The 13,209-nt window shown below is 37.7% G+C and overlaps 3 protein-coding genes across 6 annotated transcripts in view; 1 reads left to right on the forward strand and 2 right to left on the reverse strand.

The window, feature by feature from the left end:
• Positions 1 to 500: 500 nt before the first annotated feature.
• Positions 501 to 5,415, reverse strand: LOC111342244 (uncharacterized). Of its 2 annotated transcripts, none has more exons than XM_022949294.2 (4): positions 4,971 to 5,415; positions 4,769 to 4,857; positions 4,022 to 4,303; positions 501 to 3,414 (listed from the first exon to the last, which is right to left on the reverse strand). In XM_022949294.2, exons 1-4 carry the CDS (start codon positions 5,289 to 5,291, stop codon positions 3,255 to 3,257), a joined length of 852 nt encoding a protein of 283 aa, XP_022805029.2. In that variant the 5' UTR covers positions 5,292 to 5,415; the 3' UTR covers positions 501 to 3,254. The 2 variants fall into 2 exon arrangements, with proteins under 2 accessions (XP_022805029.2, XP_022805028.2); XM_022949293.2 differs by having other exon boundaries at positions 4,022 to 4,306.
• Positions 5,416 to 5,455: 40 nt separating this feature from the next.
• On the forward strand, positions 5,456 to 7,214 carry LOC111342245 (UPF0235 protein C15orf40 homolog). 2 transcript variants are annotated; one of them, XM_022949295.2, is made up of 2 exons: positions 5,456 to 5,931; positions 6,611 to 7,214. In XM_022949295.2, exons 1-2 carry the CDS (start codon positions 5,604 to 5,606, stop codon positions 6,835 to 6,837), a joined length of 555 nt encoding a protein of 184 aa, XP_022805030.2. In that variant the 5' UTR covers positions 5,456 to 5,603; the 3' UTR covers positions 6,838 to 7,214. The 2 variants fall into 2 exon arrangements, with proteins under 2 accessions (XP_022805030.2, XP_022805031.2); XM_022949296.2 differs by having other exon boundaries at positions 6,623 to 7,214.
• Positions 7,215 to 7,607: 393 nt separating this feature from the next.
• LOC111342243 (uncharacterized) overlaps positions 7,608 to 13,209 on the reverse strand; it is a 28,683-nt gene continuing 23,081 nt past the window's right edge. For both annotated transcript variants that reach the window (XM_088756249.1, XM_088756248.1), the window contains 6 exons: positions 12,880 to 13,209; positions 11,179 to 11,326; positions 10,385 to 10,676; positions 9,676 to 10,257; positions 8,924 to 8,990; positions 7,608 to 8,535 (listed from right to left, as the gene is read on the reverse strand). The exon at positions 12,880 to 13,209 is cut by the window's right edge and continues 53 nt beyond it. In XM_088756249.1, the coding sequence (XP_088612375.1) occupies positions 8,529 to 8,535; positions 8,924 to 8,990; positions 9,676 to 10,257; positions 10,385 to 10,676; positions 11,179 to 11,326; positions 12,880 to 13,209 (1,426 nt within the window). In that variant the 3' untranslated portion in view covers positions 7,608 to 8,528. The remainder of the gene's footprint in view (positions 8,536 to 8,923; positions 8,991 to 9,675; positions 10,258 to 10,384; positions 10,677 to 11,178; positions 11,327 to 12,879) is intronic.

Genomic DNA, 13,209 nt, shown 5'->3' on the forward strand with positions numbered 1-13,209 from the left:
ACAAATATGGTAAGCGTACGCATCAGCTTAAAATTAAAAGGGAGCTAAAAAAAATTAAGATTTGGTAAGACTTGTCTAATATCTTGGGGGCATTCTTGATAAAACAATTATTCCACTCGCGCTTGTTGGATGTGAGATGATTATAGCCAACTCAGCGCTGCGCCCCTCGTTGGCTATCTATCATCTCATATCCAACGCGCACTCGTGGAATAATTGTTAATTATCCAGCAAACAGGTTATGAGAATACTCATACTCATCAGGAAAAAGATGTTATCTGGTTCTAATACCAAATTCTTGTAACTAACTTACAAGGAAATGTGTAGGAGCTTGACAGAAGAATTATCAATCGCATCTTGGGAGTTAGAGGGTTAAAGTTTCACTGTTTAAGTGTTTGATTAAAATTCAAGAAACCATTTGTCATATGAATGTAAGTCTCCATAATATATTTACAGACTGCACTTGTTTACCAAAATAATGTGTATACTTTCTAATATTTAAATAAAAACTAAAATATGATCCATTTATTCAATTACTAAGTCTCTGTCTTTGGCAAGCAGAATATTAGACATCTGATGTAAAATAAATAAGGTTAATAGATTATTAAAGGAATATAAAAAGTGTGGGGAGGAAGTACAAAAATACTCTGCATCATTACATGGATAGCCTAGCACCATGGAAACATGCATAATTAATTCTCGTCATAACTTCCGACCCTGTTTTCTACTCCTCGCATAAATCTATGCGCAGGCTTTTAGTTCTCAAACATGTCTCAATACAGGGCTCTGTTCTTGAACAGTCATGGTACCACAGGTGACTTAAACCAGGGTTTTTATTAGAAGCCGGGCCCCAGGTACCGGCACCCGTCTACATAAAACAGAGTACCCGGCCACTTCGGAGTAACTTCAGAATACCCGTCCACATCATTTACATATGTCGGGAGGCTTTGAAGAATGAGGCATAACACAATAGACGCTATTCTTATTCAGTGACATGGAAATGATGTGGCCGGGTATTCTGGGGCCAGTTGTTCAAAGGCCGATTAGCTCCAACCCAGGGTTAAATTTTAATCCAGGTTTCTAAATTTCTCTAATCAAAAGCAATTTTGGGATAATTTTCCTAGTTCTTTTTAGGACATTCAATCATCAAATTGTAGACAAATGGAATTAAGCTGAATTTTCTTTCAGAGCTTTCAGATCTGAAATCAAATTTCACTCTAACCCTGGGTTGTCTTAACACAGCTTTGAACAACCCGGCCCTGAAGTTTAGCCGCTACTTCAAGTACGAAATCAAAAAAAAAAAAAAGTCGTCAAGAAAAAAATTATCAACCTCAACTAAATATTTACTCTTCCTGTAAGTTTAAAACCTTTTTCTGCACTTTTTTATCGATTACTTGCCACCAGATCGTGAAAATAAAATGTACTTTACCAAGAAAGGCGCTGCGCGTCAATTGAGTTCTTTAGAGCCAGATTCGTAACGCGCCACACGCTTAAAGGAGGGGGTATTGTGGTTTGCGGTTCTGGCTATTTTATTAGATCGGTTTTTCGGTTTTTGTGTCAAAAAACGTCGGTTTTTCGGTTTTGTTGTTTACTGCGTTTTGCGGATTTTCCGTTTTCAGCATTTAGTTTTCGGTTTTCGTTAAAAATTTTGACGGGTACTCAGATTTGTTATCCTATGTCCTTTTTCGGTTTTTCATATTGGGGTTCCGGTTTCTCTTCGATCTGAGCAGCAGTTATACGCCTCTGCTAATGTCCAATAGCCGACCTATATTGCTGCACTTCTAACTACAGTACCAGATTGAGTAGGATTTTGACAACTGAGGTGTGCAAATTTATCGGTTTAGACGGTTTTGCATGCGGTTTTCGGTTTTGATCGAATTTTTTCGCGGTTTCTAATAGACCCCAATGCCGCCCTCTTAAAGCAAATACATTCTGCGGAGTTATTATGGCAAGCAAAAGAAAAACTCAAAGCGTCCTGGATTCTTTTTTGTCATTTACATACAAGAAGTCAAAAGGTTAGTTTTGAGCATTTCATCAATCTTGTAATGTTTACACATCCCTCTAGGCGAAACACGCAAGCACTCGTTTGCATAAGAAAGGACAAGTGCAATGACAGAGAAATTAATTTATGTCTTTGGTTTTAATTGGATTCGGAGGAATGGTTCTCTTTTTTGAAAAATTACATAGTTACAACGCTTCCTATGCTTTCCGTTTCTTAAACTGTTCATGAAACACTTCGTCTGAAGTACAATTCAAAATGTGAAATAAACAAGAGTAGAATGTCGCCGGAAAAGATACTTATCAGCAAGTGCGTCTCAGTATAAAGCCAACACTTTCTTGGTTTCAAAACTCAAATATTCCCAAAAGGTGTGAAAAACTTGAAAGAGACTTTGTTCCGAGAAAGCATTCAAAAGCGTTGACATATCAAAAATCTGAAACGTGAAAATCTGCTTCGGTCTGTATATAAGCGCTGATAATTTTATTAGTTGGAATCCTGCTGTCTTGAACCTTAAATATTTCGAAACTCCTGGTAACCCGGACTGAAAGTAATTTTCTACTGAGGAAGAAGAGGAGGAAGCCTCCAAAGCCTTGGAGCTAACAGATTTGGGTGTTGAAGATTCTGATTACGGCTCTGACTTTTAATTTTCATAAACTTAAAAAATATTGTCAGTTTCTCTCTTGATAAGTTCCTAACTGGTTTGAGCCAAATTGTAACTATAAGAAGGAAGTAGGCTCTAAAAAACAACAATTTTTTTGATACAGCTATAGCTGTGTACTAAAATAATCAAATTATTTTTTAACTAAAACTAGATTAAGATGTGCCATTGCAGATTTTCCAGATTGTAAGAAAATATGCTCCTGGCATAGGAGACTTAAGTTTTAAAAATTTCCCAGGGGAGCATGCTCGCGGACCCCCCTCGAGTTTCAGGCCTTTGGCCCTCAATTTTATTAGGATACCTGCCTACTCACAAGGCAGTGCCCTTCTAATTCAAAAGTTCATGAAAAACCTTGCTTAAACTTTGTCTTAAATGAAACCACCTAGCTGGGCACCAGGGATTTCTGAGGCAAGAGCCTTCAGGAATGCTGTGCTTCCACTGAAAGTACAGCTTTAAAAATGGATCTCTGACCCTCACACTGATGGCTAACACCAACTCTTTGATGACAAAACTGATAGGGAAAGATACTAATTAAATACTTAGATTAAAGAAACTTCTCCAAATACAGTAATTTCACTGTCTAATTTCTTTCTGCAGCCATTACTCTGATTGTGACGCTTCACTTGATGATGACGACGATGATGATGACGATGATGATGATGATGATGATGACGACATTTCCTCCGAATCAGATGATCTATTACAGAGTTGAGCAATCTTTTTTCTTGACCTTGCCTGAGCTGCTCTCCTTGGACTTTTCCTACAAGACAAGAATAAATGTTGCTCCTTGGTATCAGAAGCAAGAGCCTTTAATTGTGTTGTAACTCTCGAGATCTCATTGGAATTCTCCATGTTGGTAACTATGCTTTTCCATGTAAATCAATTAATTAAAGAGAATTTGGTTCTATATCAAATGACGATAACACCATCTGGTCGATAAATTAGTTGATCCTCATCCCCAAGATGCTGGATGATACAATGAAAGTATGCAGAAAAGAGAAAGGTAGAGCGACTGGCTAGACACTAATCTTATCAAAATTTCTCTCTACAAAAGTTCCAGTCTTTCTGACCTGAGAGCAGTTGAATCAAAGGAACTCTGTTGTACAGAAATAATAAAAAAAAAACTAAACAGGGACTTGATTCTTTTGCTCTCAAGATCACATTCATTTCATTGTTCTTCTTACTGTCTGCCATACAATGCTTATCATGTTAGTTCGGAAGATTTCGTATTGGATCAACTAATAATCCCCTAATTGATATTTTTCTTTTGTCACATCATTTAATGTCTGCTTGCATTGTATTATTATTGTAAGGAAAACTTTGGCTTTGTCAGTCTTGGAAGTTAAAGGATTATTAGACAGATCTACCTTTTGCGCCATGTTAAGATAACACTATTACTTGATGATGACTCATCTGAACTGTTGTAGATTTCGTGTGAGCTATCGGATAGTTCGCTTGTTGGTACAGGTGAATCACTCTCCCTGTCAGTGGAAAATTTTGATGATGATGATGATGATGATGATGATGATGTGCATCCAGATGCCAGGCCTGATTCAGAATCAGATGAACTTTCGTTACCATTCTCTTCTTCGGAATGAGAGGAGAAGTCCTGTGATTCTTCAGCATACCTTAAATTCATCTTGACTCTTCTACTGAAATAAACAATTACAGTCATGGAATATAAAGGGGAAGATGACTATGCAACCAGTGCTCAATTCAAATAAGGCTCCTGCCCCAACCCCCCCCCCCCAGCCCCCACACACACACACTCCATCAAAATCCTTCTGAAGATGACAGGAATCTGAATTCTCCATTACCTCCCAGTATTCTATGAAAAATTAGTTCTGAAGAACCATCTCTTTTCTTAATACCTTTGAAGAAATATCTAAAGGTTGAGAATTTTGTTAGTTTTTTTGGGGAGGAAAATTAGTACAAACTGCAGGGCTGTACATAACAAATTGACTTTCCAATAACTTATAGATTAACATGAAAATTGTGAATCTTGTAACTCATGCATGGAGTATGGAAAAAAAAATTAGGCTTCCTTTCTGCAATTGTTGGAATTGCAGTCCACATACGAATCTAATTTCTTTGTTTAAAAATTTAATCTTCACCTTCTTCTTGAAGTAGACTGAACTTCTTGTCTGCTTCTACTTGAAGCTTCCCCTTTAGCCTCTATCTTTTTCTTGGTACCTCTTGTTGGCTAAAAAAATATTTCAAGGTGTGGTGACATGATTTGAAAGGAAGCACTTGAAGCTAAAGTAAACATGATCAGTAAAATTCTAACACCAGCAGAAAAAAGGTTAATTATCTTACCTTTGCTCTAAAATTTTCTTCTTCTTCTTCTTCTTCTTCGTCTTCTTCCTCCTGTATTACAGCCTCGTCTTCACTTTCCACCCTTCTCCGTTTTCGTCCACTCGATCGTGTCCTCGCTGGCCTGACTGTGTTTACATACTCTGACTTCAGTTTTGTTATTACAACCTTACAGTTGTCCGTTTTCTCTGAAACTGAGAGAGCACAGTTTTTCGAACGAAATGTACGAGTTACTGGTTCATTTGCTAGTTCATCGGACAAGCCATCGGATGTTGCTATCCTACGGGAGCGAGTAAAACGGCCAAGATTACTCTTAACCGCCATGGTTTTGAACGATACCCGGACTGGCTGCAATAGTAAACATTTCCGGGGGTCGTGCAAGCATTACCTTTCGCCGGGGAGGGGCTGACCATAACATGAAGTATCTGATTTCCACGGACTTATTGAAGCAAAAACATTTTATAGCGGACAAGACTTGCGAAAAATAATCAAAATAGATGTAAAAACACGTACAAAAAAGATTTTACATCGGATTTTCCTGTCAGTTACCCAGCTTTTGGTTTTATATCCCACTCCACCCTGAATTCTTAGAGATGCTCCATAAAACCAACCGCTGACTGACATTTTTTGGCGCCAATGTTTTCACGATATTTCTGGTTCGTTCGAAGTAAATTTGTTTTTGATGTTTTTCTCAGGGATTCACCTTTAGCAAGACGATCTGACATCAGTCGTTGGCTAACATGTAATCCCTATCGTTGTGTGACGAAAATAATCGCCGCTTACCTTCGAACTAGCGCGAGAAGAATGCCAAAGAAAGGAAAAGTCATGCGGAGCACAGAACAAACACGGCATAATGACGAACACGAACCAGGAGTCATCGAATCAGCAATCTTCTCGACCAAAGATGGTCAGATCTGTGTGAAAGTGCTGGCAAAACCTGGTGCAAAGCAAAGTATCATTACAGGTAAGAACTGTAGCGAAAAACCAGACTAGAGAAGTAGGGGTATGGTCTTCGTCCAAAACTAAACCACCGAGGTAGGCTGAGTAGACGGAACAGTCTTTTCACTCCCCTCCCCTCAGCTTTACGACTGCAGTCTTCGTTTGATGGCACAAAGCTACATCTACAAGATCTTATTGTTCAGAGATTATACGAGGAAAGTGTTGTTCTCTTCTTTTAAACAAGAGATATTTCGGCAAGTTTTCCGTATAACCCCATACTCATTATACATTCAACTCTTGGATAAAGGAAAGCAGAGGCAAAACAACAGATTTCCTTTGGGACTACGGCTTTGTTTTTTATTGGTATGGGGTTCTACGGAAATCTTTCCGATATTCCTTTCACATTGACTTCTCACCTTCCATATCAAGTGGAGACAGCCATATTACTTACATCTTGTGTAAGTGGTAATTAAATCGTCTCCCTCAAAGACAACTTTCAATTACCCACAATGTTTATAGTCTTTAAAGGACGTAACTGTGTAGAAGCAGATTAATCTTCAGTTATTCTTTGAATTTACCCCATACTAAGAAAACTGGGCAGCAAAGAGTTAATAGATACGTTTTCGCGTGAAGTTTACAGAAAGGCGGTAAGGTGAGATTTGATTTGTCACCACGATAACAAAAATTTCTTATCTACTTGGTAGATATTTCTTCAGATGGTGTTGGTGTGCAGATTGCTGCACCTGCGAGGGATGGCGAGGCAAATGAGGAACTCGTACGATATCTAGCAGAGGCGCTAAATGTGAAGAAGAGAAGCGTCTCTCTAGACAAGGGATCTAAGTCACGCCAGAAGGTCGTGACAGTAGATCCAGCTGAGATTTCAATGGAGAAAGTTAGGGAGGTGCTTTCAAGAAAGGCCTTACAGAATTAGATGAGGCTTAAAAGTCTCTGGAGCAGCATGCCACCAAGATGCTTGCCTATGACAGGTGCTTTTCAGTAGTGATGAATGAAAGAAAAGCACAAGAAAATTGGTGAATTGGTGGGGTCCTAGTTCACCCACTGTTTTTTTCACCCCACAAATTAATCGCCTGGATCAGGCACACAAGATTCGGACAAATATGAAAAAAGCACACCACACTTGGATTTGAACATCTGAAAGGTGACTGTTTTCACATATACAGAGGTAGCAGATTGGCACCTTCAGTTCATTACTATTCGTGGTTTTTTGGTAAATTAGCTTCAACAATACCCTAAAAAATGTAGAAACTCTTTTGAAGCTCATTCATGTGAATAAAATCTTTCTACCTACTTCCTTCACCAATCATAACTTTGCAATAGACAGCCTTATAAAAACCATTCCAATGAATGTTATACCATTCTAGTGAAGACGCAAGGTGAAGGGGTCAACAATTTTTACCAGTGAACAAACAAAGACAAAGTAATAATTTGGATTTTTTGTAAAAAAGAAAAAACCCTTTACACCCTGACATTGGTATTCATATTGTTCACACGCTGTTCTCTCATACTTCTCTTGAAGAACTGATTAGGAGAACCTGTTTAAAAATCAGGTCCCTCCCAAATTGGTGATTATTTCTTTTATTCTTGACCTTTATGTTTAATTTAAGGCAGATACTTAAGGAGAAATTAGAAGCCAGTCACTCTTTCATAGGGGTCAATGGTTAAAAGGGAGTATAGAAGCAGTGAAGTTGAAAACTGTTCATTTTAATTTTCTACTAATTTTATACATTTGTCAGGTTTCCACATGACATTATAATCCACTCAAAAAAAAACTACTGTACAATTATTTAGAAACATTGATTTACCAAAAATACCTATCATTACAAAAATAGCTTTCACCATCACTTAAATTTACCATTACCAAAGAAGACAAATACTTTAATTTCCTTTTAAAATTAATTCTAATGCAAACACAACTCAGGACTGCACACAAGAATATTAAAAAAGTAGTGTTAACCACTGCAAATTACCATCATGTACAAGTTCAGTACAAAAGTTACAATCTTAAAAAAATAATGGACCTACTTTTTCCTTTCAAAGAAAAGTTTAAATGGTTACCAAGGCTGTGAAAGTGCTATGGAAAAGACATTAAAGTAGTGTGCATGTACAAAAATGCTGCAAAAAGTAAACATCCTATTTTGAATGGAACCTTAGAAATTAATAGTACAATTACAGCTCTTTGAGCATGTAGTTAAGAAAATTTATTGCAATTTAAATTCGTAACTTTTGTATGACTTTGTCACTTGCTGTCACATTATTACAAAATTTGAATTTTGAGGCAAGTAAAACCACTGAATTTTTTGCTTCAAAAAAGCACGAGAGGTAGAAAAGAAAAGGAGAGAAAAATGAAGATTGGAGAGCCATTGTACTGTACAGTAAGTTAAGTGTCAAAAACGTAAAATGGAAAGCATTCAAAAAGACAATAGTCATAAACTGTATGCAATTATTACTGATATTTTTGTAACGCAAACAGAGAAGGAACTAGACTAAGCATTGTGCTAACATTCACAAAACTCAACTTGTAACAACTATCCATAAATTTCTAGACGTAGAGTGAAATAGTGCAATACGTTGTATATTTTTGCTGATCCATCTTGACAGAACTCAATGCCTATAAATCAAGAAGACAACAAGATACATGTTAAACATAATCAAGGCATTATTTGACAAAAAAGTGTCTAGATTTCAGTTCTTAAAAAATAGCTCCTAAGCAATTATTGGATGAGGTTAAGCATGATATACCATGCACAAACTAAATTAATTAATCATTTTATTGAGCATTTTTAAAACAATCTGCAAAAGACACTTCTCGCTGAGTTTGCAGAAGTTTAAGAACACTGCACCAAGAGGGGCTTGGAAACTAAGCAGATTTGAACTCAAAATGATGAATGCAATATCTGCTGCAGACATTACATTCATTGTGTCATCTCCACATGCTATTGCGTATTAATAGCCCTAGACCGATCAGATTTTTCACGTTAAGTCTAATGTATAAGTACCTTTTTGTCATATAATGTTCCACGCCTCTGCTCATGTGTTGTGGAGACGATTGCATCATGGAAGAAGCTAAAACAGATTTCAAACAAAAAAAGGGAAATTTATGTACACCTTCAACAAATGGTGGGCCTCCTTTTTCTCTCTAGGGCCCCTTCTTCAATTTGTCTTTCTTGTCTTGTGACAGAATGATCTAAATTTAAAGAATTTTCACCAAAAAATGAGCCCAAGAAAGCTTATTTGCATGACTGTGTATAAAAGTATGTCTCCTAGGTCTGCCATTTATGAAAACTGAACGTAATGCTACTATCTGAAGCTATTCTGACTGGAAGAGAAAATGTACAGAAAACCAGCGAGGATACTAAAGGAAACCCGAGTTATTTTCTCTCTCTTTGGATAATCACTCACTTCCACTACAAAAACTAGTTGTTTCCTTGAAATAACCACCAGCCACATCAAAAGCTTCACCCTTTTCTTCTCCGGAGTGACAAAACAGGAAGTTCTCCCTAAACTTACCATATTAATGCATTGTTAAGCACAAAGGCAATGAGGACAAAGAAAAAAAGGCATGTATGGGGTGTAGTTTGATTGTCAACAAATTCTCAGTACTGTATTTATAGGAAACGCATGACACAGGAGGGAGATGTTTAGATCCAGGGCGTGACAGGTTGAATGTCTTGCATGGGTAATAGGAGGGGGAGGAGGGTGTCATCAATTTGTATGCAAGCAAGGCTGGTGTTTACTGTACTTAACTCACCATAGGCTGGGTCAAACTGTCCAATGAGACCATAGAAGCCCATGTGAATAGCTTGACTTGGGTCGTTTAATTCTGCTGCAATCCTCTGTCTTCTCCTTATCTCCTCCTCTGAGACTACATCCACATGACCAGCCATTCTACTGATTGCTAGGTTGTTAGCAATCATGCTTGGGTGGGCATGCAAAGAGTTGCCCTCCCCTTTAAATTCAGATGACCTGGAGCTAGACTTCGGTGATACCTTTGGCTCACTTGATGTGCCACGATTTCTGACTCTTTCATCTTGAGACAAAACTGGTGAATGACAAGCTTCCTTTTCGGTACTTTCTTTAAGTTTTTGCAATCTTTCACGAGCTTCTGTATTTGACATACAAGCTTGGGAGCTAGAATGAAGTGTGGGTGTGGAGGAACGATCCCTCTCTGCTACCTGATAGGGACTTCTTGTTTCACGTTCCCTACTTGATGATGTCACAGCACTTGATTCTCCATTGCTGCTTATTGGCATACTCATAACTACTGGTATTCCAGTGGGAAGTGGGAGCTGTTGGCTGAGCAACATCTGATGAGCACCATATGGTAACTGCCCTGCAAACCATTCAGATCAAATGTTGAACCAGAATTATTTTATTTTGTTGTGATTTAGCCACATTTGTTGCAAAAACAAAAGTTATTTTGCAACCAGTCTACACACCAAATGGTGCTCCAAACTAACCTCTCGATGGGTCAAAGTTGAGCTGCGACAAATACGCCTGAAACTGAGTTGGCATAAAGTTTGTAGAATGTGAGTTTGTGCCTTCTCTTTTTTCATCTGAAGAGGGGGAGTTCTCTTTGTACCTTGCTGCTGGTAAAGGTGACCTGGAAGGTCTTGGAGATCTTGGAGCCAAAAGGGATTGAGATTTAATAACCTGGCTGCGGGGAGATCCCTGGTCTGAGGAAGAGCCACCACGAGAATTTTCTGCCCCAAAAGAAGGGTAAATTTCCTTTGCTGTGCCTGTTGACGATTCCTGAAAGATCAAGAGTTGAGGGAAATAATGAAGAAACTTTGGGTGAAATACCCTTGGAATACTTCAGGGATGCCGCTTAACTATAAAGGAAGAGGATGTGAGGACCTGAAAAGCATGTAGCCCTTCCCTTGTGTTACAAAAGAATAATAAATCATGTGCATAATGGTACAACTCAACAAGCAGGATGCACCCAAAAGAAGGTAAAAACTCACTTTCAAGGAAAATGGACCTTTGTTGTAAACAAACATAATTATGACAAGTCACCAACTTGGTGGAACTATGTCTCCTTTGTTTACTATTCAGCTACAGTGTACATGTTAAGCCCAAACATGATAAGCTCTAACCAAACAGGACCAAGCAAAAAAGGGAAACTAGTGAAATTTTCCTCAAAATGATAGTTTAAATGAGGTTTAAACCATTCGAAATAACAATGAAACCATTAGGGAACAATTCTCACAGTTACAAAATATCAGGATGCATACAAACACAAACTGAACCCAACCTGAGAACGGTGTTTCACCATGTCCCTTCCACTTTCACTCCTATTTTCCATTTTTTCCTCTTCTCTACTAAGATTTCCACGTCTTTCTGACCTTTCTGGAGTTGTTTGTTGCTTACGTAAGGTGCCAACCAACTCACTCTCTAATTGCCTTATTAAAAGAAAAAAAGACATAAAAGTGACAGAATGCCTAGAAACAATTGACCTTTTTCTTATGTTAGTCAAGATCTTTACTCAAGAAAATCAAGCAAAAAAGAAAAACATAGCACATCTTTCCCAAACTCATTAAAGTCAGTGGGTGCCAGTTGGGGTTGGAGACTCATGGATCTACGTTCAGTTGGACAGGAATCTCTGTTCAAATATAGGATATCTCACTAATTTTAGAGCAAAAGAATTTTTTAATAGACTACACCATAAGCCTTTTCACTTTAACAGCAGTATGCATATTCTCCATACTGATTTCTATACATTTCCTTAAGTGATGACAAGAAGAGTCTGTTTAACAATCAATAACTCTGTTGGTGGTTATTTCCTTTATTCTCTTTCCCTCAATATGTTATTCAGGGGTGATATTGTAAGGAGAAATTGCATGCTTGTCACTCTTTGGGGTCAAAGGGTTACATTAAGGTGGCTCAACACAGTTTTTGATACCTGTGTTTCTTTTGCCATTTTCTCTTAAAACCCTTGATCTCTCTAATGTTTGCTTAGTAAAGTATATTCTTTATACAAGGCTAAAAGATTAGGGAAAAAATTGAAATGTTTGAACCAAATGTTTTCAGCTGTTTTCCATCATCAGGGTTGATGATCGCCAACAACCCTGATGATGGCAAACAGCTGAAAACGCTTGGTTCAAACACTTTAATTTTTTCCCTAATCTTTTAGCCTTGTATATAGTCACTTGTATATCTATGTATACTTGTATATAGTATACTTGATCTCTCGGTCGCCAAAACTGGCAGCAAGTGAGTCAACAACACAAATTTTGGCTTTTTGATAGTTAAGCTGACCTACATGCCATTGCCATGACGACATGAATAAAATATAAACAGGCATTTAAAATCGGTTTTGTTTATTTGTAGAAAATCTAGTCATTAGATTTTCTTTATAATTTGCATGCCACAAACTTGTAACGATACTCACAAGTTGACACCATTTTGCTAACTATTTAACAGAGAGATCTTTAATTATCCCTTGTTAAAGATTCATTCGATTACCTAGAATTTCCTTTGTTGAAAATCACTTTTTTGAATACTCCAGTTACTTATTTCCTAAAGTATTTTTGTGCCAAATTTCGTGAAATTCTAATGAGTGGTTCTCAGCAAATAGGCATATTTCCAGAAAGCAATTTTCCATTCACTCACAATTTTTTTACTTACTACACATGTGCTGCATTTAACTGGGTTCTTTGGGTAACGACGAAAAAGCTGAGAATTGCTGGGTTCTTTGCACCGTTAACTTTTCTAACATATCTTTGTAATAAAAGATTAAAGCCCTCAATACACTGGGCCAACTATAGAGAAAAATATCACAGATAGTGTGGGTACGCATGAGTAAAGAATATGACAGCTCTATTGATGGCATGTTTATTTTTTGCAATCCTTGTGTGCGTGCTGAATTGCACCAGCAAAAGTGCGTGCAAAAACTGTGTTCGGCCACCTTAGTGGTAATATCAAAAGCAGCTGGAAACAATTAGCATTGACTTACTTGAACGATGACATCCGCTGCAGTTGCTTTTGCTTCTGAAGATATTCCTCTTCTTTTTTGTACTTCAGACGCTCCCTCTCTCTCTCACATTCATATGCTTCTTCAACCCTGCTTTTCTTTTCAGGAGGTTCATCAGAAGACAGCTTGTGTTGTGTCATCTTGGGTGAAGAGCTATGTGATGATAAATATGGCAAACTCTCACTTTGACCCAGAAATCGCCGGAATTCACTTTCATCTGGAGAAGTCCTTGCTGGCATTGCTTTCTTAATGGCCAACTCATCTGCTCTCCATTCATCCTGTGTTCTGTCACTGGGTTTTTTAACTTCTTTC

The sequence above is a fragment of the Stylophora pistillata genome, chromosome 4 (assembly GCF_964205215.1).
Source record: "Stylophora pistillata chromosome 4, jaStyPist1.2, whole genome shotgun sequence".
NCBI lineage: Eukaryota > Metazoa > Cnidaria > Anthozoa > Scleractinia > Pocilloporidae > Stylophora > Stylophora pistillata.